Source organism: Anabas testudineus, chromosome 12 (assembly GCF_900324465.2).
Source record: "Anabas testudineus chromosome 12, fAnaTes1.2, whole genome shotgun sequence".
NCBI lineage: Eukaryota > Metazoa > Chordata > Actinopteri > Anabantiformes > Anabantidae > Anabas > Anabas testudineus.
In genome coordinates, this window is record NC_046621.1 from 1,165,748 (window position 1) to 1,190,052 (window position 24,305).

General features: G+C 43.4%; 3 protein-coding genes and 1 pseudogene across 4 annotated transcripts in view; 1 reads left to right on the forward strand and 3 right to left on the reverse strand.

The window, feature by feature from the left end:
- The window catches only part of LOC113158363 (calcium/calmodulin-dependent protein kinase type II subunit beta), a 31,604-nt gene extending 28,909 nt beyond the window's left edge, over nucleotides 1-2,695 (reverse strand). For both annotated transcript variants that reach the window (XM_026354247.1, XM_026354246.1), the window contains exons 1-2: nucleotides 2,557-2,695; nucleotides 1,485-1,843 (exon numbers count right to left, since the gene is read on the reverse strand). In XM_026354247.1, coding sequence (XP_026210032.1) covers nucleotides 1,485-1,546 — 62 coding nt within the window. In that variant the 5' untranslated portion in view covers nucleotides 1,547-1,843; nucleotides 2,557-2,695. The remainder of the gene's footprint in view (nucleotides 1-1,484; nucleotides 1,844-2,556) is intronic.
- A 1,884-nt stretch (nucleotides 2,696-4,579) lies between these two features.
- Nucleotides 4,580-8,115, reverse strand: nudcd3 (NudC domain containing 3). The gene is made up of 6 exons (XM_026355697.1): nucleotides 7,653-8,115; nucleotides 6,881-7,215; nucleotides 6,379-6,511; nucleotides 6,148-6,291; nucleotides 5,605-5,793; nucleotides 4,580-5,042 (listed from the first exon to the last, which is right to left on the reverse strand). Exons 1-6 carry the CDS (start codon nucleotides 7,848-7,850, stop codon nucleotides 4,932-4,934), a joined length of 1,110 nt encoding a protein of 369 aa, XP_026211482.1. The 5' UTR covers nucleotides 7,851-8,115; the 3' UTR covers nucleotides 4,580-4,931.
- Nucleotides 8,116-8,445: 330 nt separating this feature from the next.
- Nucleotides 8,446-10,527, forward strand: LOC113159153 (28S ribosomal protein S24, mitochondrial-like). Its single transcript, XM_026355699.1, has 4 exons — nucleotides 8,446-8,493; nucleotides 8,680-8,757; nucleotides 9,339-9,450; nucleotides 9,711-10,527. The coding sequence occupies exons 1-4, from the start codon at nucleotides 8,452-8,454 to the stop codon at nucleotides 9,992-9,994; spliced, it is 516 nt and encodes a 171-aa protein (XP_026211484.1). The 5' UTR covers nucleotides 8,446-8,451; the 3' UTR covers nucleotides 9,995-10,527.
- Nucleotides 10,528-10,635: 108 nt separating this feature from the next.
- On the reverse strand, nucleotides 10,636-23,688 carry LOC113158484 (annotated as a pseudogene).
- Between the last annotated feature and the right edge of the window lie 617 nt (nucleotides 23,689-24,305).

Here is a 24,305-nt window from a genome sequence, read left to right on the forward strand (position 1 = left end):
CGGAGCCCCTACCTCTCACTAGCTCTCCAATATGCATCTATTATGAGGAGACAGGGTGAGTAAGCATGACACTCGCTGACACTCCCGCCGCGTGTTAATAAAGGTAGCAGAGCTTCGACATGACAGGTTATCTGTAGGGCAGGTGGGAGTCAGGAGGAGGGCTGGATCTGGATCCAAAACCTGGATTAGTTCAGCTTCGAGTGTAACAAATCCTTTTACAGTCTCCTTCCCCCACCCTCATTGGTTACAGGTAATGTACAAAACATTCAGGTGTTACCATTTACCAAACAGCAAACACCACACATCTGGAAACATGTTAGGTGTTTGTTCCTGATAAACTTTTACACAGTGGTAGAAGTAGTTTTCACACCAGTGAGCATAAACTTAAATAGAAGTACTGCATTCAAAATGTTTGTAAAAATACCAAAGTATTACAATATTTTAATGTGTTATTATATCCTAACGCATTTATTATGCTGTGCAATATTTTATAGATGTATTGTTAATTCCAACCAAAGTAAACATGTGAGATAATGGAGTAGAAAGTAGACAAAGTACTCAGGTACCCAACCCTAAGTCAGACCAACCTAAAATTCAGCTGTTTTTACATCTGCACAACACACTCATAAACCAAGCACATAAACAGCAAGTCTGCCATCAGTGAGGGCAGCTGCTGCCAAGCCATCATGTCTATTGTCTTCAACTTGTCACATCCCACACACGGCTGGAATCACTGCCATCACACAGGAGCTTAAAACAACCTGTAAAAATAAAAAAACATTAGAATTTCACAGCCATCCTCACTGAACTTGCTTTTTTTCTCCCCAGTGCTGTGGAATAAATGTTCCTGTGAGGCAAACATTGCAGAGAGATCCTCTCTACCCACGCACAACCTGACAGAGACACTGAGTCTACTTTGCATCTACCCACTGTGGCACCCAAAGCCTCTTCAGTCTTTTTTAGTTTGTCTGCATCCTTTGAGGGACCACACTTTATTACAGACACACCTCATTAGATTAGCAGTAGATCAAGAGCAGGAGCAGAAGCATAATTCTGTGACTTCTCCACTAAGCTGTGAGCCACTGTGATTAAAGCCAGCTCATGGTGAGGGAGCTTAATTCCAACACATCAGCTTTCCCCTCATATTAGGCCTGTTTGTCCCTAATTAGCCTTTGGGCAAAGAGGAGGGGGTAATGTGTCCAGAAGTGCTCCTGGGCTCATGCAAACCCCGTCTTAACTCTGATATCTTTTTAAAAACCCTGGCTTTTGCATTTGAAGGTGTAAAAAAAAAAAAAAATCTTTTTAAATTTATAATAAAAATAAAAACACTAAGTCGGAGAGCTTCGGACCAGCGTGCGTTTAGTTTGGAGGGAGCTGCATCCATCACCGCTGATGTGCAGAGCTCCATCCCTCATGTGCGACTCTAGGACGGGGTCAGGCTGCATGCAGGAGACTCGGGATAGTGTAACGTAACAGCGGCTTACTTGCCAAGCTCCTCGTACAGCTGGTATTCATCTGTAAAACGTGTGCAAGTTGTCGTTGCCATGATGGTTCCTCCTCGGACGGGTGCGGGTTCCGAGTCCGAAATGCACGGTGCGTCGCTGCGGACGGGGGGACCTCGGGCTCAGTCTCCGCCTACCTCAGACCTCCGGACGGCTGAGTGGTTCAGCTGCAGCCCGGCGCGCACACGGTCCCGGCTCGGATGGGGGGTTTCTCCGATCTGCCAGGCGGAGAGGACGGACTCTTTAAATGCCACACGGATGGTACTGTGAGCTCACTCCATGACGTGATCCCAGGATAAAACAGGAACGAGCAGAAAGGCTGTGATGGAGAGTGCGGGGGACTGAACACACGCGGCCATAAATCAGAAAACACTTGTAAAGAACCTCAGTGAACTAAAAATGTGCATCACAGTCAGACAATTCATGGTCGAATGAACCTACATCACATAAAATCACATAAAAAGAAAAAGTTAAAACCTTTTGGTTTAACATGATGCGTTCAGGCTCTGAACATGCTGTCATTGTGTGAAAGTCACATTTTCATCTGACTTTATATTTTATTTTCCCCAAATATTGTGCAAATAAACAGTTGAACACAACCTATAGAATATTTGGTTGATTATTTTAACAGAATATAATGATTGTTGTTGGATTATTAGAAATTAATATGAGTCATGTCCAACACATACAACTTCACACTTCTCCACTAATTATGATTTCTGCAGATGTGCAACTGAGAAACAGTCACACAGGTTATAAATATGAACAAAGATGGTGTGAAACGTGGAGAGAGAAGAATATTTACAACAAATATCAAACATGTTTGGATTCAGACTGTTAGCCGCTAGCTAACGGCAGCTAAGCTAGGCTACACTGTGCAGCTAAAGCTAGCGGGATGCTAGCTACTAAATGGCGGCCGGAAGTGGGCTCACTCGTCCCATTCATACCATTTATTCCAAACCATGAACTCAGACTTAAAAGAAGACGACCGATAAAAATCCGCCTACAAACAGTCACAACCATAAAAGCACCAGACAACAGAACTACTACTTACACATCCTCCTCCACAGAGCACCTGGCCCACAGCGCACCTGGCCCACAGAGCACCTAGCCCACAGAGCACCTAGCCCACAGAGCACCTAGCCCACAGAGCACCTAGCCCACAGCGCACCTAGCCCACAGAGCACCTAGCCCACAGAGCACCTAGCCCACAGCGCACCTAGCCACAGAGCACCTAGGCCCACAGCGCACCTAGCCCACAGAGCACCTAGCCCACAGAGCACCTAGCCCACAGAGCACCTAGCCCACAGAGCACCTAGCCCACAGAGCACCTAGCCCACAGAGCACCTAGCCCACAGAGCACCTAGCCCACAGCGCACCTAGCCCACAGCGCTAGCCGCTAACGCCGCCGGTTCGCTACAGGATGATTTTTTGTGTTGACAGGTGTCAGAATGAAGGAGTACCTGCTCTAACATGACGTTTCTCACACCACGTTACCATTTAATTATGAATAACTGGTTAAATGGGATAAAGAGGTGAAGCAAAGGTTCTGTTTACTTCTCAAACAATGGACCTGTAGCTAAAACAGGTGAGTGAGGGGGCGGAGCAAGATGGAGCAGGTGGAAATGGAGGGAAAATAAAGAAAGGAACTGGGAGGGGCTAACAGGTGTGTGTGGGAGACAGGTGACACAGAGACAGAGAGATCGGGGAACATTTAGACACATCGTTCCTCATGTTGTCTTTGAACATCACCTGTATGGATCAGAAATCAAACAACATGTCTTTAAAATGAGGAGTTTCCCCTTTAATCAAGTCAAATGTTTTATTACGTGCACCTGGACTGTTGAAAACTTATTTATTTACTTGTTTATTGTGATATTTTGCACTTTAAATCATTTTTAAGGGTTGAAATCAGACGTGCTGGTGGTTTCTGGGTGCTGAGAAGAGAAGAGTGTCATAGTTTGTCCTCTTTAAACTAACATAAATAAAATAGTCTTAAAACAGTGACTAACTGAAGTCTGAGTCTGTTTCTCTTTTACTGCTGCTGCCTTCACTTCCTGCTCGATTTCATAGCGTGTTGTCTTCTAAGTGAAATATATGGAACATCATGTTAATACGTACATAGTTAACAGTTAGTGTTTCCTCAGACCTCCTACTTGGTGAATCCATCTAATTCTGATCATGATATGAATCTTTTAATCATTACACGATTGATCTGATTAGAGTTTTATTCCATTCATTTAGAGTTTTTTCCTTTTACCATTTCCCGCCTCTAGCTGATGCTTTCATTTAGCTGCTCGGCGTCTTTTCATCTTTCCATCTCTCTTCTTCGTCTCACTAGTTAGTACATTATCAAGTCATTCTTTCCATCAGCTGAGTGGAAAGATGGAGAGATGACATCACGTAAGATACTTCACCATCATTAATAACTGGAGTGAATGTGAATGAGTGTCTGTAAGACTACAGCTCTTAGGAACAGGTGAACATTAATGTTCTGCCTTTATGTCAGATTATAGTGTGACTGTAACAAGACAGAGCTGTAATTAATGAATTTATTCATTATCAGTTTAATGTTCACCCTCCATCAGCACAACTTGTTTTGTCTGATGTTTCTTGTTGTATCAGAAAGATGCCTCTAGTGGATTTACAACCTGGACAGCAGTTCTACAGATCTACATATTCCTGCTACATAAAATGATGTTTATCATGTCCGACTTTCTTCTAATCCTCCTCGACCTGTGAAGGCAGAAATAACATTTTCTTCATTTTACATGTGGAAGCTGAGTGACGACAGCTGGACTTTTCTTTCTTTCTTGTTATGTTGAAATGTTTCCCATGAATCCACCATGGAGGATAAATCTGATGTCTCCACTCAACATCTGACTGAAGAAGCTACTCAGATGAGTAGTATCCAGTTTAGTCAAGTTCCAGGTGACTGAGAACCTTCACCAGCATCCAATAAAATGCAAATAACTAAAACCAAAACTCTGTTGTAGTTCTGCTGCTTCAGCTGCTTTCATTCTCTGCAGATCTCTGGTATTTAAAAGCCTTTTAAATAAAAAGAAGTTCAGTAAAAGTGAAGTCATGTACATTTTATTGTTCGCTTCAGTTGATTTTTCTACTTTTAGCAGTTTGTTGAGCTGCTAACCAGCAACACCTGGCTGAGAATGATAAATAAAACTGACACCTAATAACAATGAGAGATAGAAAATAACAGAATGAGTCAGACGAACATGGAGGCACTGAAGAGCTGTTATTAAATTAAGAGCAAACCGTTAACAGACTACACATATTCATCAGATTTCAAACTGTCAAAACATCAAATTAATGTCTGTCATCCGTTTCCCGTCCCGCCCTCCAGCTTCAGTGGGGCAGCTTCACTACAAACTCTTCTGTGAATCAAAGATCCAGTTCATGTTCGGCTGCGTCTCAGAACTGCACCGCACTGGGGGGGATGTCAAACATGGAGGGGTCGAACTGCTGCCCTTTGAATGGCGAGCCTTCAGCGTCCCAGCCTTTCTTCAGCATCTCGTGCACTTTCTGTGAACAGACATGAAGACAGATGTTTAACACGCACCTTTATGCTGATACAGACTACAGTGACATCTGCAGGAGAGATCTGTTTACACGTCTGAATAAATGACCAAGGCGATTTTAAAACTGAAAGTCAAGTTGTCAGACTTCCTGGTTCAGACCTGTAATGTTTCTCTAACACAGCGTTTCTGCAGGTTCAACAACATTAAAATTAGACTTTTTTAGTCCTTTTATGAACAATCTAAACCCAATTTAAGAGCTAAATTTCTCTGTGTATATTTATACACACACACAGGAAAAATGAATGAAGTTTAGAAAATGTTAATATATAATTACTGTATTTGTTATTCTGTCCCATTGACTGTGATCCATGATAACTGCTCCCGATGTTATTGTTTGTTGTAAAATGTGTAAATTCAACTACACGGTAATACTGAAGTGATGGTTAACTGGCACTGCAGACAGTCTGCCACAGACACACGAACCGAACCACTCGTAACCATAGTAGTTACGAGTGGTTTAATCACTTCTGTCTAGCACAGTCCGGCTTATACATTTGGGTCCTCACCATCTCGTGACTCTGTGGTTTACCCTGCAGCTTCTGATGGTAGTCAAATGTGAGTCGGTCTAGTACAGCGTGCTCCTCCTCGTCGACAGACGCCATGGAGCGCTCACGGTTAATTTGGTTTATGTCGATCTCCTTCTCCCCTTTCAGCACCGCATTCCACCAAACCTCAGAGGTCTTACTGAGCGACAGCTGACATCAAACACAGATCCACATTAACCCATTTAGCATAAAACCTGCTAAATCAAGAGTGAAAGCTCAACAATAACAGATAAATCATGAGATTAATTTAGACTGGATCAATCAATTAGAAAAACATTATTAATATATAAATGAAATAAGGATTTTTTATTGTTTTATTTTATACACCAACTATTCAACAGTTTATAAAGTGTGAATACTGAGTCAGTGTGTGGGTTTTATACATCTCAGTTTAATTCATCATTCGCTGCGAACACTTTTGCACTTTTACTTCAACTATATGCTCTTATTTCTATACTGTACAGTATCAGTAAAATGTCAGAGTACTTCTTGCACCACACTCACCACTACACATTTTCCAGGCTCCAGACTCCACAGAGAGTTTTCTGTGTTGATCTTGTGTGTGAATTCTCCTTCCAACAGTGCTTTTTCTTCAGCTCCGTCCCTCACACACACTCGCACACTGCTGGTCTGCAGACTAACACTGACCTGATGACACCAATGAAACGAGAATAAGACACAGCTAAAGTCACTGAAAGGACAGAATATCTGCTACAACTGGTGGGCTTCGTGTACCTGTCTGCCCTTAACAACTGTCTTGGGTACAAACACGCGGACCTCCACATCAGTGTAGTCCTGAGACCAGCTGTAGTTTTCCCTCACCGCCCCATTGTAGCTGTCAGGATCATACTGAAACTTGTCCTGACTCCTGAAACACAACACAGACACGTGCACAGAGAGTGTTCTGAGGCAGTTTGTTCTTGTGTACACACAGTATGATGGTTTCTTATGATCAGATGCTGATATTGGTTATGTCTGCAGGTGTTACAAGCCTGTAGACTTAGCTTGCTCCTTTTTCTGGTATTTTAATACATTATGAAAAATGTCAACTTTGTCATTATGTCATTAAGGTTTTGAGTGTAGAAAGAAAACTACATAAAAATGATCAATTCAGAAGGTGGAGGGGTGTACGAAATACTTTGTCACTGTAAATAATTTATTTAATAACAATGCACAAAGTGTGATTTGATTCACTAATAAAAACAAAAAGCTCTGCTGGATAAAACATGATGCTCACTCTTCTGACGGGTTTGTGCTGGCTGCAGCTGCCTGGTCTCCATGAGGTACCGGTCCTTGGCGGCTGCGGCTGCTGCTGCTGCTGCTGCTGCTGCTGCTGCTGGCATCAGGTTGAGAGCTGGCGTTCGGTTCGACAGGAGCCAAAACATCACCTGCATCCACAGCGGAGCTCTCCATTGGTGCTGCCTCTGAGCTCTGCTCTCCCGTCTCCTCCGGCTCTGCGGTGACTTCCAGCTCCTGAACTGCTGGAGGAACACATCTAGTCTCCTCTCTCTTTTGCAGCTCACTCAGTCTCTCTCTGTCTTGCTCTGCCAGCTTCTCAAACAGCTTAAACGTCTGAAGAAGGAGTAAAAGATTATCTGGTCTTCACATAATTAACACAAACAGTAATTAGCTGCCACTGTAGAGTTTGGCTGACACGAAAACTGTCTCAGTGGATCTAACATAGGCCCAATGTGGACAGGAACGGACACTTAAAGAGGGAGAGAACACCTTGTCTCATCATCTGGACGAGTTCTGGAGGAGCAGGTGAACCAATCCTGGCTAGAATGAGCAGCCAGATGACATAATGTGAACTAAATCTCCTCCATATAACTTCAACTGCAGATATTTTAATACATGTAAGGGAGAAGGAGGCGAACTTCACAAGTTTTATAAGATATGAATATTTAATGGTAAATACTCTGGACTCATGTTCACAAACTGTAACGTTACTTAGGTCAAATTACTTTAGAGACCTTCTTTATCTGACAGCTAGAGTTGACAAACTTCACCTTCTGCACCATCTTCTCCGCCACACCGGGGGGGAAGCCCATCTTGTCGTTGGGACTTGACAACAGACGATAAAAGTCCGTCTTTCGGTACAAAAACCCAAAATAAACCTGCAGAAAGTCCTGAATGTTTCCAACGTGCTGCAGAATCCCCAGCAGAGCGTTGTCGTACATCTCCGTCATCTCCAGCGGCGACGACATGGCGGCTTTAAACGCTTTAACGGTCGAAGTAAATGATTTCAACCTACATTAACGTACGAAAATAATTTAAAAGCTTTTAAGAAATCTACATTTATAACAAGTGGGACTTTCTGGGTGAAGACTCTCAGAGGCCGAGTCGCTCCTTCCAGAACAATATTAACACTTCCGCTCGTGCGTTTTCAAAATATGTGCACGGTGTTTAAAAAGACGAATGTTTGGTAAAAATAATTGGCACAAAAAATCGTAAACACCGTCAAAAGGATAATATTCACATTAATGTACAATTAACAACAATGACGAGTATAATAATCCATTTACTAAAAGCTAGCTAGTCCCCAAACTATTTTATTATTTTTCATCCGGTTGGTACCAGTGGAAAGTCGTCCGGTGAAAACAGATGCCAGACCAACGAATAAACAGTTCCGGTTTATAGGCACCGTTTTCACGAAAAACACTTTTTGCCATTTTTACAAGAGTTATAATCAACACAGTGCTCAAAAGGATTTAATTGTTTTAAAATCTATACCATTAACTGCTCTGGAAGATAAATAAGAGATGTGTGTTTGCTTTCTTAGGTATCACGTGACATATTGACGCAAACATGGCGGTGTCCTTCAGCAGCGCGGTGAGGTTCACGTTACAGGTAAAACATTAGTTAAAACTAACTCATCTTAACTAGTTTCTTTAAAATCGTGTTAACATTGTACACGTATATACTGTGGTTGATTCAGCTGCACAGTTTCAGAGCAGTATATATGTTTTAGGACACTGATGTGAGAGATCTTACTGATTGTTTTGTTCTCAGTGTGTTTCTGTGTTTTCTCTGCAGAGCTCTTTGTCCAGGTCCGGCTCATTATGCAGCTCATCTGGAAGCAGAGGTCTCCATGTCACTGCAGTGTGCTGCAAGGTAAAAGCTGTGATCATCATCATCATCATCATCATCATGATGTTTCACAGACATTTTTTTTTATGTCAAACTGAAACATTTCATGTACAGAGGTGAAACAGTACCAGTTGTGATTACTTAGATTTTTCCACCTCTGGCAAATTGAGTTGATTGAAAATAGTTTAGAAAGACAGTCGACAATTCCCGTCGCTCCAAGCAGCTCTCCATAGATCTCCATTGTAAAATTTGGCAAAGCGCAGATTAGGTTAAGACTAAAGAAAAACGCTTCTAAAGCTCTGAGTGTTCCCAGGACTATAATGGCCCCAATTATTCTGAAATGGAGCATGTTTGGAAGAACCAGGACTGCTATAAGTCAGCTGTTTGTCCTCAGTCAGGGAGGTGACCGGGAGTCAAACAGTCACTTCAGAACCTGTTGGTCACCAAATATGACCTCAGGAAAAAACAGGATCTAGAGACCGGCTGTTGTATTGGATTCATTCAGTTCAGCACTATGTGAATGTATGTTTTTGTTTTAGAACAGAGAATCGCATCTGTTTTTCTTGACATATTGACCTTTTCCCTCTTTGTGTTTTGTTGTGTAGAACCGAGCAGCTCGTGTCCGCGTTGGGAAAGGAGACAAACCTTTGACCTATGAAAAAGCACTTCAGCCTCATTACATTGGCCACCGCAAAGGATGGCTGTCACAGCACACCAGTAAGTACGACTGTTTAAGAGCAACTTGACAGGCTGGCTTTGACTGAAGAAACCTCCTTCATGTAATAAAAAATGCAGCTCATATGGCATGTTTGAAAATGCAGAATAGACAGAATACTGTAAATCCTGCAGTGCTTACAGCAGCTGAAGGTCAGTGTAGTCTGTCTGTCTTACATCGCCTGCATGCGAACCACATGCATCTGCATTCTCATCGCACATTGTACGATATGTCTCAGGACAACTCTCCTCGTTTCTTCTAGGTAACCTCAAAGGAGAAGAGGGAGCAGCTGAGCGAGCTGTAGAGGATGTGTTCATAAGGAGATTCATGTTCGGGACGTTCCACAACTGCCTGGCCAATGAGATCGTGATCAAAAGACGCGGCAACATGCTCATAGTGTGCGCTTTGATGCTACAGAAACTGCAGCCACAGAAGTTTTACTTCTTAATAGGATATTCAGAGTCTCTGTTGTCCCACTTCTACAAATGTCCTGTCAAGTTAGAGATTCAGACCATGCAGGATAAAGCTGTGTACAAGTACCTCTGAGTGCAGTACACCATGTGGATATTGCTCTTGTAAAAACACTTTCTGGTGTCAGTGCTACCGACATGTTCTTATTTTGTAAAACTAATTCTCAGAATTAAATAAATTACATTAGTCGATGTGTAAATGAAACAATATGTGTGGAACAGTTTCCTTTGATCATCGAGGTTTGTAAATCAGTGGAAAACTTTTTATAAAATAACCTGGAAATTAGAACTCATTTTACTAAAAATTGCACTAATTGGTTGTAATTTTATTTGAACTATGGAACAATTACAGGGTAATTATTCTGTGATTAGCTCACTTATACTAGGTCACAGTGAGTTACACTAAATTCATGTTGCTGTTATTTTTTCTTAATAGAAATAACACTAAATACACTGATAAGTGTTTAAAAATCAGATTTGCTCATTAGTAAGTAACGTATATTAAAGGAGAAAAAAATTGCTGAAAAGATCTTATTGCTTTGTCTGAAGCGCACGTGTCGACACTGAAACACAAAAGGGTTTAAAAGTAAGGAAAATAGTTTTTCATGTTTTTCCTGGTCTTAACTAACTTTTGTGAATCTTTCTAAATCTTAATTAGTTGTAAAGTAATTCAATAATTTACACAACACTCATTAAAATAAAAATCAACGGACAGTGGGAAGAAACAATCATTTTATTTTCTCATTATGCAATAAATTAACAGGTTGGAAGCCTGTAAGACACTGACAGGTTTGTATTCTGATTATATTTTAGGTTTTACATTAATCTTAAGCACTTATGATAAAAGAAAATTCACATTAGTCACAAAAAGTGATGACATTTAACACCCTGTATTTCACATTTGTAGGCAGCAGATAAACATGAAGCTGACATGTTGGTGGATTTATGAGCAGCTCTCCTCAGTAAAAGCTTCTGTATAAACTTAATAAATCATAATATAGTCAAATATAAAATATAATTTCATAGGAGACGTTGCTGTTGCTACATTCATTAGTGATTAAAGATTATTAAATGTTTATTATACTGCTTATAAAAGGTCTGGTACTGTTTGTGCTGTGTTGCTCTTCTTTCCCAAATACCCACAGGACAAGTGCATTTTGATTAATTTTAATTAATTTAATCACAGTGCAAATACATTCACATTTAAAGGCCCATGCACGTCATCAGTGCAAATAACAAGGCTCAAGAGATTAAAGCGTTCATTCAAAGTCCCCGACTCACAATTACAGAACTCATCAACACAGCATTTTCCTCCACTGTTAAAAAAGTCACTTAACACTCGCTGTAAAATAATGTAATAACCAAACACCAGGATTAAAACCTTTAAAATGATGTGACAGCAATAACTGGACACAGTCCGTCCACTGAAAAGTGCAGCAGAGATAAAAGAAGAGGAAACAGAGGCAGCTCGACGTGTTGGAGAAGAGTTAAATGAGATCAATCCCACTCTCACTAATTACTGAGTGAAGACAGAGGCAGAAACAAAGGGAAACAGCTCGACGGCTCCCTCCACAGGTCAGCAGTCACCGGCAGCTTTAAAGCTCATCCTTAATTCATTAGATGGAACTGATTTAAAAAACAGAGCAGTAGTTCTTCTGGATCAGCTGTTTCCTAAATTAATCCAACTACAGACAAAGACACGAGAGGTGGTACGAACACTGGTTCGAAAAGGCAGAACTATCCCTTTAATAACACGTTCGGAGCTGCAGCAAACCTTCAGTTGTGCATTCTCCCCACGTGACAAATCTTAGCATCATTTAGTTTCTGTGATTGGTCGAAGTGTTTAAAGAACAGCACAGTGCAGAAACACATTAACCGACACAGCAGAGTGAATCCTGCACTGGAAGAAGGGAGAACGGACCTGACTGCATCTCAAAGGAAACTTTCACTGCAGACATCTTAACTCATCATAGCAGGAAAAGCACACGTGTTACAGAAACGGGTCGAGCTCTATCAACAGAATCTCATATAATCATCGTCTCTGTCAAAAGTGACTCAGTGTAACTTTGTGTTTACGCTGTGCTTTTCCTCCTGTGATCAGTGACTCCTCCCTTACTGTTACTTTGAGCAGATACCTCGGCTCCACCTTCACGTTTGGCAGCTACATCATGTGTAAACTGCAGCGTCTCCTCTTTACTTGACGTCCCTGCAGCTGTCGCCCACACAGGACTGAAGCTTAATGAGCCGCTGGTTCATCACCTGCAGGACGGAGGGATCCACCTTCTTCAGGATGTTCTCCAGCTGGTGGGGGTCCGACGTCAGGTTGTAAACTTCTACAAACGACTGGAGACACAATGAGGAAACAGTTGTGTCATCACTAAACGAGTCACACACACACACACACACACACCACTAAAATCCTGCAGTGATCGGAGCTGTGCCGTACCTCGGTGTCTGCAAACTCGCAGTATTGCAGGTTGTGTTTGCTGTTGAGGGTGCGGACGCAGGCGTAGGTGTTGTTGTAGGCGTCTTCACACACACAGTCTGGGAAACATTGCTGCAGAAAGCGAGGAGTTGAGTTAATGCTGCAGCTTCTTCAAAACGTGTTTTCAGATCAAAGTTACAGCAAAGTTTATTAAAAAGGGCTCCGTCGGTTTTTCCAGTCATTGGACCAGCGTCACCTCCCCAGTTTGGCCCCTGAACATGTTTAACGTCCTGTTAAAGCTGCTGTAAAGGCAGATTCTCTTTCACACTTTCCCACGTTTCTTGTGACCCGTTTTACTGAATCATACGACAAACTTGTTCCACTCGATGTCAAATCGAATGTTCCTCTGATCTACTCACAGACAGTCCAGGTCCTAGCCTTGGACAGGCGGGGTCTGTCGTTGGGTTTCCCTCTCCGCTGTACTCAACAAGGAAGAATGGTCGTGTGGTGCCGTTACGCAGTGAGGGGGCCTGACGGAGAGAGATTCACAGAAGTTAGTTAAGACCAGGAAAAAGTGAAGCTCAAGAGAAACATGGCATGTTGTTTAAAGAAGGAAGCGACCATCTGAGAAAGAAACGACTGCCCGTCCACATTCACAGAGGACACGTTGATCCCAGATATGTCCAGTATGGTGGGAGCCAGGTCGATGTGCAGCACTGGAGCCTGAAGGAGTCACAAAACAAACTCAAACAAAGGATCACAGCTACAGTTTTGAAGAGATGAAGTGAGGGACTGGCTGTGACCTGCAGCGTCTGGTTTGGTTTGATGCCTGGACCTCGGACCATGAGCGGGATCCTGATGTCAAATTCATACAGCTGCCGCTTGTCAATGGGCAGAGAGAACTGACCTGCAACAGAGAGAACAGCTGATCACTGAAGAGCCCTGAATAGGACAAGTCCAGGAAGAAGCTTCAAGTGCAGGATGATCTCAGCCTGAAAAGGGTTTAAGACGTTCGGACCTGTGTGGTAGCCGTTGTCTGAGGTGTAGAAGATGTAGGTATTGTTCAGTTCTTTTATACTCTCCAGCTTTTTGACCAGCATCTCCACCATGTCGTCCACAGATAACAGAGTCTGCCACCTGCACGACAGAAGGTCACTCGTCAGTCATTTGTATTAACGAGTCCTGGAGCACAGCTGTCCGTCACAGATATAAGACTGTAACAGGGATTCAGTAACTCCACCAACCCTACGCTGTTAGCAGGGCTAAAAAAGGCGTTTGGCAGTCGCACCTTTTCCTGTACGCATTATCCAGGTAGGTGATCGAGCTGTTCGGCATGGGGTTGACAGGCTGACGCAGGAGCCAGTGTTTGTCCTGAAACCCACAGACAGAAAAAAAATTCAAACTCTTTAACAAGAAGCTTTTATATGAGTCTCAATGGGAATCGTCCTCACCTTCCCTGGTTTGTCAAAGCTCCCGTCTCGAGGCGCCTTAACGTCAACGAACTCCTTCTGGTACTGAGGCGCTGCCGTCCAGGGGGAGTGAGGAGCTGGAGGACACAGCATCAGGAAGAAGGGATGCTGAGGACTCCTGTCGTCCAGGAAACGAAGGGACCGGTTCGTCTGGATGGAGAAATAAACCAGCACTGTTGAAGCGACACGCGGAGATAACAACATCTGTGTTCTCTTGTGAGACATCAGGAAATAAACAGCGGCAGCATGTTAAATGTGTCTGTAGTAATAATCAGCTCTCTGCACCCGGATCTAATCTACATCAGTCGAAGCTTTGAAGCAGCAGATTAGTGAGTAGATTGGGTCATTTGCTGCTTCAGCTCTGGATAAACAAGAGAAGCTGCTGCTGATGTTTCCTCCCACTTAGTGAATCTCTGCACCGTAGAGCAGCTACTACACATTAGAGTTGAGTAAAGACAGGATCAGATCTGGATTTAACCAATAATAACTTATTCAGTCTCTGATCACTGCTCCACTCCTGCTTCATCCTCCAACATTCAGACGATGCTGGAGGTGGTGAAACAACTGTTAGTTCTTCTACTTATAAACCTTCATTTCACCTCCCTCCATGTAGGTTGGCTGCAGTATCTAGTAAATGTGTGGTTATTATTTTTAATCTGTCTTTGAATGAGGAACTCACACTCGACCCACACCTGTTTCAATCACTTCCTGATGACCAGGGGAACTCCCCACACAGAGAAAACCTCGTGTGTCACCATGTGGTACTCAAATGAATCTTGCGTGATTAGAGCCCAAAGGTCACTCATGTGATTACACTACTTCCTTAACAGCGGAGAATCTGATGGATTTAGCAAAAGCTGTTCAGGTTCTGAGATTAAGATGAAAAGGCACATATCTAACTGAAGATCCGGAGTTTGGCTGTAAACACATCACCGTCGGACTTTGACTGACAGTTTTAAACAAGTCTGAACAAACTGAACGTGGCTCGTGTTTCCACAGAACTCGTAACTTTTCTCTTCAGGGAAACGAAACAGGCCCAACGTGTATCGGACGTTAACAACAAACACTGAGTTAGAAAAGCATGTGGACGCTCTGAGCTCCATGTATGTTTGTGAGGCTTCTCAACACTTTCCTCTGTTGTTGTTTGTACACTGAGCATCAAGATGAGTTTTATATAATAGTATAATTATCTTTTACTCCACAGCACAGAGGAGCCGTCTGACATTACTGTAGTGCAGGAGGAAGTTCATCTCTCGTAAACTATTTTTTTAATCTTGATGATGACGACAGGAGCAGGAATGTGAAACCTGCCACACATTCCCACAAACGACTATATAAATACACAAAGAAACCAAAAGGTCTGTCAAATCTCAAATGTACATGTTGTCGCTGAGCATCGAGTGGTTGATTATTCATCTGACAAACAGCTGATTCACATGTTTGGAGATGAACTCATAAATTGTCCCACAAATGTCGACACACGCGTCTTAAAGCACAAAATACTGCTGATCAAAGTTCCAGGAGAAGTCATCACAGCAGTGGGACCACTACTCACTATGAGGTCTGTGAGGTAGTCCGTCTCATAACTGTCCTCCGTGCTTTTCCTCTTTGCCGTTGGCTGACAGTGTGTAGTTGTAGTACTGCGAGTTCCCCACCTGCATATGGAAAAGCTGAGATCACACAAGCACTTGGACACAGAATTTATTTAACTCTGTGTGTGTGTGTGTGTGTGTGTGTGTGTGTGTGTGTGTGTGTGTGTGTGTGTGTGTGTGTGTGTGTCTCACCAATGCAAACCACTGGTCCCAGCCGGGTGGAACGTGGCCGACATCTCCTGCTTCTTTTTTACCGTACTGATGAGAGAAGAGACGACGCAGTCACAACCGTGAGAAACTAAACTGAACTAAACTGAACTAAACTAAACTAAACTAAACTAAACTGAACTAAACTGAACTGAGTCTCTACAGCCACGGGAGCTCACAGTGAGGCCGCCTTCACTGAGCGTGCTCAGAAACCTGCAGTGATGCCAACTCCTAAAGATCCTGGAGAGACTATTGACGGACATCAAGCAGCTTTAATACGGATCAGTCTCCAGGTTCTCGGTTCCTTCACTGATGCAGCTGTTGCTGTTTTTACTGCAGCTGTTTTCAGCCACTTACACTTCAACCACCACCGACTGACCCGTTAACCAACCAGACTCCGTCCTGCGGCTTCTCGGCCTCTTGCAAACACAACCACAACATTTATATCGTGCTCACACTAACACTTGAATCAGACCTGCTAATAGATCCAGAAATGACTTCTTATAGCTGCAGGAAGCTGCTGTGGGTGTGGACACACCTCCGCCCCCAGGTGTCTAAGGTTAGCTACGTGTACAGTCGCAGTAAACCCCCCATCACCATCCCCTATGTTTTAATTGAATCTTCACTAACAACACGAGCTCATTGTGTTCAAACCTGGTTGAGATATTTCCCAGCGAAGAACGTCTGGTACTTGTGTTTGTTGAGGTAGACGGGGAAGGCGTTGGCCTCGGGGCCTTTCTTCCCCTCGGAGCCCCTACCTCGCACGAGCTCTCCATAGGCATCTATTATGAGGAGACAGGGTGAGTAAGCAATGACACTGCTCCCAAACAAACTTACCTTTTCGCTGACACTTTACACTCCCGCCGCGTGTTAATATAAAGGGAAGCAAGTTCGAAATGACAGGTTATCTGTAGGGCAGGGTGGAGTCAGGAGGAAGGGCCTGGATCTGGATCCAAAAACCTGGATAAGTGCAGTCTATCGAGTGTAACAAATCCGTTTACAGGCGCCTTCCCCCCCCTCCATTGGTTACAGGTAATTGTACAAACATATCAGGTGTTACCATTTACCAAACATCAACAACCACACATCGGGAACATGTAGGTGTTTGTTCTGATAAATTTTACACACAGTGGGAGAACTAGTTTTCACACCAGTGACATAAACTTAAATAGAAGTACTGCAATTCAAATGTTTGTAAAATACGCAAAGTATTACAATTATTTATGTGTTATTATAAATCCTAACGCATTTATTATGCTGTGACAATATTTTATAGATGTATTGTTAATTCCAACCAAAGTAAACATGTGAGATAAGGGATGAGAAAGTAGAACAAAGTACTCAGGTACCCAAGCCCTAAGTCGACCACCTAAAATTAGCTGTTTTTACATCTGCAGACAAACACACTCATAAACCAAGCACTAAAACAGCAAGTCTGCATCAGTAGGGCAGCTGCTGGCAAGCCATCATGTCTAGGTCTTCAACTGTCACATCCCACACACGCTGAATCACTGCCATCACACAGGAGCTTAAAACAACCTGTAAAAATAAAAAACATTAGCATTATCCAGACAGCCATCCTCACGGAACTTGCTTTTTTCCTCCCCAGTGCGGTGAATAAATGTTCCTGGGAGGCAAAACATTGCAGAGATCCTCTCGACCCAGCCAACCTGACAGAGACACTGAGTCTACTTGGCTCTACCCCTTTTGTCACCCAAAGCCTCTTCAGTCTTTTTTAGTTGTCGCATCCTTTGAGGGACCACACTTGTTACATGACAACACCTCATTAGATTAGCAGTAGATCAAAGAGCAGGAGCAGAAGCATATTCTGTGTACTTCACCACTAAGCTGTGAGCCACTGTGATTAAAGCCAGCTCATGGGGAGGGAGCTTTAAGTCCAACACAATCAGCTGTCCCCTCAATATAGGGCCTGTGTTGTCCCTAATTAGACCGTTGGGCGAAAGAGGAGGGTTAATGTGTCCAGAAGATCTCCTGGGCTCATGCAAACCCCGTCTGAACTCTGATATCGGTTTAAAACCCTGGCTTTTGCATTTGAAGGTGTAAAAAAAAAAAAAAATCTTTTTAATTTAGAATAAAAATAAAAAAACACTAAGTCGGAGAGAGTCGGACCAGCGTGCTTTGGTTGGAGGATCTGCTCCAACACCGCTATTGCTAGCTCCATCCCTCATGTGTTGCGACCTAAGGGAGGGGTCAGGCTGCTGCAGGGAGCTCTGGATAGTGTAAGCGTAACAACAGCGGCTTACTTGCCCAACTCCTCAGTACAGCCTGTATTACATCTGTAAAACGTGTGGCAAGTTTTCGTTGCATGATGGTTCCACTCCTCGGACGGGTGCGGGGGTCCGAGTCCGAAATGGGCACGGTGCGGATCGCTGAGGACGGGGGGGACCTCGGGCTCAGTCTCCGCCTACCTCAGACCTCCGGACGGCTGAGTGGTTTCGCGCCTGCAGCCCGGGCGCGCACGACGGTCCCGGCTCGGATGGGGGGTTTCTTATCCGATCTGCCAGGCGGAGAGGACGGACTCTTTAAAAATGCCACACGATGGTCTGTGAGCTCACGTCCATGACGTGATCCCCCCGGATAAAAACAGGAACGACAGAAAAGGCTGTGGTGGAAGTCGGGGGACTGAACACACGCGGCACTAAATCAGAAACACTTGTAAAGAACCTCAGTGAAACTAAAATGTGCAGCCAGTCAGACAATTCATGGTCGAAGGACCACATCACATAAAATCACATAAAAAGAAAAAGTTAAAACCTTTGGTTTAACAGGATGCGTTTCAGGCCTCTGGAACATGGCTGTCATTGTGTGAAAGAGAGTCAACATTTTCATCTGACGTTATCTTTTAGTTTCCCCAATATTGTGCAATAAACAGTTGAACACACCTATAGAATATTTGGTTGATTATTTTTAACAGAATATAATGATGTTGTTGGATTATTAGAAATTAAATTGAGTCAGGTCCAACACACTACAACATTCACACTTCCACTCTCCACTAATTAGGATTTTGCAGCTGTGCAACTGAAGAAACAGTCAAAACACAGGGTTATAAATATGAAACAAAAGATGGCGTGAAACGTGGAAGAAGAGAAGAAATTTTACAACAAATAAGATCAAACATGTGGGATTCAAGACTGTTAGCCCCTAGCTAACGGCAGCTAAGCTAGCTACACTGGTGCAGCTAAAGCTACGGAGATGCTAGCTACTAAAATGGCGTCCGGAAAGTGGGCTCCTCGTCCCAGTCATAAACATTTATTCCAAACATGAACGCAGAATAAAAGAAGACGAACCGATAAAAATCCGCCTACAAACAGTCACAGACATCAAAGCACCAGACAACAGACTACGACTACACATCCTCCTCCACAGAGCACCTGGCCCCAGCGCACCTGGCACACAGAGCACATAGCCACAGAGGCACGCTAACCTAGCCCACAAGCAACTAGCCCACAGAGCACCTAGCCCCACAGCCGCACCGAGCCCACAGAGCACCTACCCACAGAGCACCTAGCCACAGCGCACCTAGCCCACAGAGCACCTAGCCCCCAGAGCACCTAGCCCACAGAGCACATAGCCCACAGACCCGAGCCCACAGAGCACCTAGCCCACAGAGCACCTACCCACAGAGCACCTAGCCCACAGAGCAGCCTACCCAACAGAGCACCTAGCCCACAGCGCACATAGCCCACAGCGCGAGCCGCTAACGCCGCCGGTTCGCTTAGGATGATTTTTGTGTTGACGGTGCAGAATAAGGAGTAACTGCTCTACAACGTTCTTCTCACACCACACGTGACCATTTAAAAATTATAATAACTGGTTAAATGGGATAGAAGAGGTGAAGCCAAGGTCGGTTACTTTCTCACAAATGGAACCTGTAGCTGAAAACGGGTGCGTGCGGGGGCGGAGCCAGAATGGAGCAGGTGGAAATGGAGGGAAAATACAGACAGGAACTGGGAGGGGCTAACAGTGTGTGGTGGGAGACAGGTTGCACAGAGACGAGATATCGGGAACTTTAGGACACAAAAATCGTTTCCTCATGTGGTCTTTGAACAATCACCTGTAAATGGATCAGAAAATCAACAACGATGTCGTTAAAATGAGGATGTCCCCGCTTTAATCAAGGCAAAATGGTTTATTACGGGGCACCTGGACTGTTGAAAACGTATTTTATTTGCTTGTTATTGTGATATTTGGCACTTTAAATCATTTTTAAGGTTGAAATTCAGACGTGCGGTGGTTTCTGGGTGCTGAGAAGAGAGAGTGTCATAAGTTTTTTGTTCCTCTTTCCAAAGCTAACATAAATAAAATAGTCTTCCACAGGTGACTAAACTGAAGGTCTGAGTCTGTGTCTTTTTTAACTGCTAGCGGCCTTCACTGTCCTGCTCGATTTCATAAGCGTGTGTTGTCGTCTAAAGTGCAATATTGGAACAAGCAATGTTAAGACGTACAGAGTTTACCCGTTTAGTGTGTTCCTCCTCCGCCCGTCCTCCTTGGTGCTCCCCTAATTCTGATCCTGCTCTGCCTCTTTTCCCTCTTACACGATTGATCTGATTAGAGTTTTATTCCATTCATTTAGAGTTGTTTCCTTTAACCATTTCCCGCCTCTAGCTGATGCTTTCATTTAGCTGCTCGGCGTCTTTTCATCATCTTTATCATCTTTCCATCTCTCTTCTTTCGTCCTCACTATTATACATTATCAAGTCATTCTTTTCCAGCAGCTGAATGGGAAAGAGGGAGATGACATCAGTAAGATACTTCACACCATCATTAATACTGTAGTGAATGTGAATGAGTGTCTGTTAAGACTAATACAGCTCTCTTAGGCACAGGAACATTATGTTCTGGCCTTTATGTCAGATTAGAGTGTGACTGTAAACAAGACAGAGCGGTACTTCATGCATTTTATTCATGATCCGTTTTCATGTTCCACCCTCCTCGCAAACAACTTGTTTTGTCTGATGTTTCTTGTTGTATCAGAAAGAGGCCTCTAGTGAGTTTACAACCTGGACAGAGTTCTAACAGAGCGACATATTCCTGCTACATAAAAGGATGTTTTTATCATGTCCGACTTTCTTCTAATCCCCGCGACTGGGAAGGCCAGAAATAACATTTTCTTCAGTTTACATGTGAAGCTGAGTGAACGACAGCTGGACTTTTTCTTTCTTCTGGTTATGTGAAAATGTTTCCCATGAATCCACCATGGATGATAAATGCGGATGTCTCCACTAACATTGACTGAAGAAGCTACTCGAGGAGTAGTAATCCCATTTGTAGGTCAAGTTCCAGGTGAGGAGAACCTTCACCATGCACCAATAAATGCAATACTAAAAACCAAAACTCTGTTGTAGTTCTGCTGCGTCAGCGCTTTCATTCTCTGGGCAGATCGCTGGTATTTAAAAGCCTTTTAAATAAAAGAAGTTCATAAAAGTGAAGGCTGTACATTTTATTGTTCGCTTTCAGTTGATTTTTCCTTTTCTACTTTTTTACAGTGTTGTGAGCTGCTAACAACACACACCGGCGGAGAATGAGAACTAAATAAAACTGACACCTAATAACAATGAAGATAGAAAATAACAGAATGAAGTCAGAACGAACATGGAGGCACTGAAGAGCTTGTATAATAAGACAACGTTAACGACTAACAAATATTCATCAGATGTCAAGTCAAAATCAATTAATGTGTCATCCGTTTCCGAGTCCCGCCCTCCAGCTTCAGTGGCAGCTTCACTACAAACTCTCTGTGAATCAAAGATCCGTTACATGTTCGGCTGCGTCTCAGAACTGCAAAACCGCCTGGGGGGGATGTCAAAACAGGAGGGGTCGAACTTGCTGCCTTTGAATGGCGAGCCTATCAAAGCCTTCAGCGTCCCAGCCTTTCGTCAGCATCTGGGCACGTGCTGTGACAGACATGAAGACAGATTTTACACGCCCTTTAGGCTGATACAGACTACAGTGACATCTGCAGGAGAGATCTGTTTTAACACGTCTGAATAATGACCAAGGGCGATTTTAAAACGGAAAGTCAGTTTGTAACTTTTCCTGGGTCAGACCTGTATGTTTCTCTAACACAAGCCGTTTCGCAGGTCAACAACATTAAAATTAAGACTATTTTTGTCCTTTTATGACCAACTAAAAAACCCAATTTAAGAGCTAAATTCTCTGTTATATTGTATAGCCACACACAGAAACACAGGAAAATGAAGAAGGTAGAAATGTTAATATATAATTACTGTAAGTTGTTAGTTCTGTCCCATTACGGTGATACATGATAACTGCTCCCGATGTTATTGGTTTGTTGTAAATGGGTAAATTCAACTAACGTAATACTGAAGTGATGGTTTAACTGGCACTGCAACAGTCGGCTGCCCACAGAACACACGAACCGAACCACCTCATACCATATAGTTACGAGTGGTTTTAATAACTTCTGTCTGCACAGTCCGGCCTAATACATTTGGGTCCTCACCATCTCGTGATCTGTGGTTTACCCTGCAGCTTCGGAGGGTAGTCAATGTGAGGCGGTCTAGTAAAGCGTGCCTCCTCCTCGTGACAGACGCGCCATGGGAGCGCTCACGTTAATTTGGTTTTATGTCGATCTCCTTCTCCCCTTTCAGCACCGCATCCTCCACCAAACCTCAGAGGTCGTACTGAGCGCAGCTCATCAAACACAGACCACATTACACCATTTAGCATAAACCTGCTAAATCAAGAGTGAAAGCATCAACAGAACAGATAAATCATGAGATTAATTTTAGACTGGATCAAAATCAATTAGAAAAACATTATTAATATAGAATGAAATAAGGATTTTTTATTGTTTTAATTTTATACCCCAACTATTCAACAGTTTATAAAGTGTGAATCGAGTCGAGTTGTGGGTTTATTATACATCTCAGTTTAAATTGCACATCATTTCGCGTGGGCGAACACTTTGCCACTTTTACTTCCAACTATATGATACTTATTTCTACAATACTGTAACAGTAAGCAGTAAAAATGTCAGAGTACTTCTTGCACCACACTCACCACTACACATTTCCAGGCCCAGACTACACAGAGAGTATTCTGTGTTGATCGTGTGTGTGATTCTTCGCTTCCATCCACAGTGCTTTTTTTCTTCAGCTCAGCTCTCCGTCCCTCACACACAACTCGCACACGAGCCTGGTCTGCAGAGCTACCTGACCTGATGAACACCAATGAAACGAGAATAAGAACAGCTAAAAGTCCCGAAGGACAGAATAGCTGCTACAACTGGTGGGCCTTCGGTGTACCTGTCTGCCCTTACAACTGTCTTGCTTGGGTACAAACACGCGGACCCCATCAGTGTAGGTCCTGAGACAAGCGGTAGTTTTCCCTCACCACGCCCATTGTAGCTGTCAGGATCATACTGAAACTTTGTCCTGACTCCTGAACACAACACAGACACGTGCACAGAGAGTGTTCTGAAGGCAGGTTGTCGTGTGTACACCAGTATGATGGTTTCTTATGAGCATGCTGATATGGGTTAGTCCTGCAGTGTTACAGCCTGTAGACTTAGCCTTGCTCCGTTTTCTGTATTTTAATACATTATTGAAAAAATGTCAACTTTGGTCATTATGTCAATTAATGTTTTGAGTGTAGAAAGAAACTATACATAAAATTGATCTAATTCAGAAAGGTGGAGGGGTGTACAAAGACTTTGTCACATGTAAAATAATTTATTTAATAACAATGCACAAAAGGGGCTGGATTTGATTCACTAATAAAACAAAAAGCTCCTGATGATAAACAGGATGCCACCGTCTGACGGGTTTGTGCTGGCGCAGCTGCCTGGTCTCCATGAGGTAAACCGGTCCTTGGCGCTTGGCGGCTTGCTGCTGCTGCTGCTGCTTGCTGCGGCTGCTGGCATCAGGTTGAGAGCTGGCGTTCGGTCGACAGGAGCCAAAACATCACCTACCTCATCCACAGCGGAGCTCTCCATTGTGTGCTGCCTCTGAGCTCTGTCTCCCGTCTCCTCCGGCTCTGCGGTGACCTTCCAGCTCCTGAAATGCTGAGGAACACATCTAGTACTCCGCATCTCGTTTGCAGCTCACTCAGTCCCTCTCTCTGTCTTGCTCTGCAGCCTTCTGCAAACAGGCTGGGGTTAAAAAAACGTCTGAAGAAGGAGTAAAAGATTATCTCGGGTCTTCACATAAGTAACTACAAACAGTAGAGCTCCACGGTAGATTTGGCTGCACGAAAACTGTCTCAGTGGATCTAACATAGGCCCAATGTGGACAGGACGGACACTTAAAGGGGGAAAGAAAACCTTGTCTCATCATCTCTGGAAAGTTTTCGGAGGAAGGCAGGTGAACCAATCCTGGCGATAATGAGCATCCAGATGACATAATGTGAAAACTTAAATCTCCTCCATATACTTCACTGCAGATTTTTAATACATGTAAGGGAGAAGGAGGCGAACTTCAACAAGTTTATAAGAATTATGAATATTTAATGGTAAATACTCTGGACTCATGTTCACAAACTGTAACGTTACTTAGGTCAATTATTTAGAGGACGCTTCGTTATCTGACAGCTAGAGTTGACAAACTCCACCTTTCTGCACCATCGCTCCGCCCACACCGGGGGGAACCCAATCTTGGTCGTTTGGGACTTGACAACAGACGATAAAAGTCCGTCCTTCGGTAGGAAAAA

What these genes read in the sequence shown, in the direction of transcription:
- LOC113159153 (XM_026355699.1), top strand. Translation starts at nt 8,452, where the DNA reads ATGGCGGTGTCCTTCAGCAGCGCGGTGAGGTTCACGTTACAG. An exon ending in CGGTGAGGTTCACGTTACAG is followed by an intron (nt 8,494 to 8,679) that starts GTAAAACATTAG and finishes TTTTCTCTGCAG; the next exon opens with AGCTCTTTGTCCAGGTCCGG. An exon ending in TCACTGCAGTGTGCTGCAAG is followed by an intron (nt 8,758 to 9,338) that starts GTAAAAGCTGTG and finishes TTTGTTGTGTAG; the next exon opens with AACCGAGCAGCTCGTGTCCG.
- nudcd3 (XM_026355697.1), bottom strand. Translation starts at nt 7,850, where the DNA reads ATGTCGTCGCCGCTGGAGATGACGGAGATGTACGACAACGCTCTGCTG. An exon ending in CGGAGAAGATGGTGCAGAAG is followed by an intron (nt 7,216 to 7,652) that starts GTGAAGTTTGTC and finishes CTCCTTCTTCAG; the next exon opens with ACGTTTAAGCTGTTTGAGAA. An exon ending in AGCACAAACCCGTCAGAAGA is followed by an intron (nt 6,512 to 6,880) that starts GTGAGCATCATG and finishes GTTGTGTTTCAG; the next exon opens with GAGTCAGGACAAGTTTCAGT.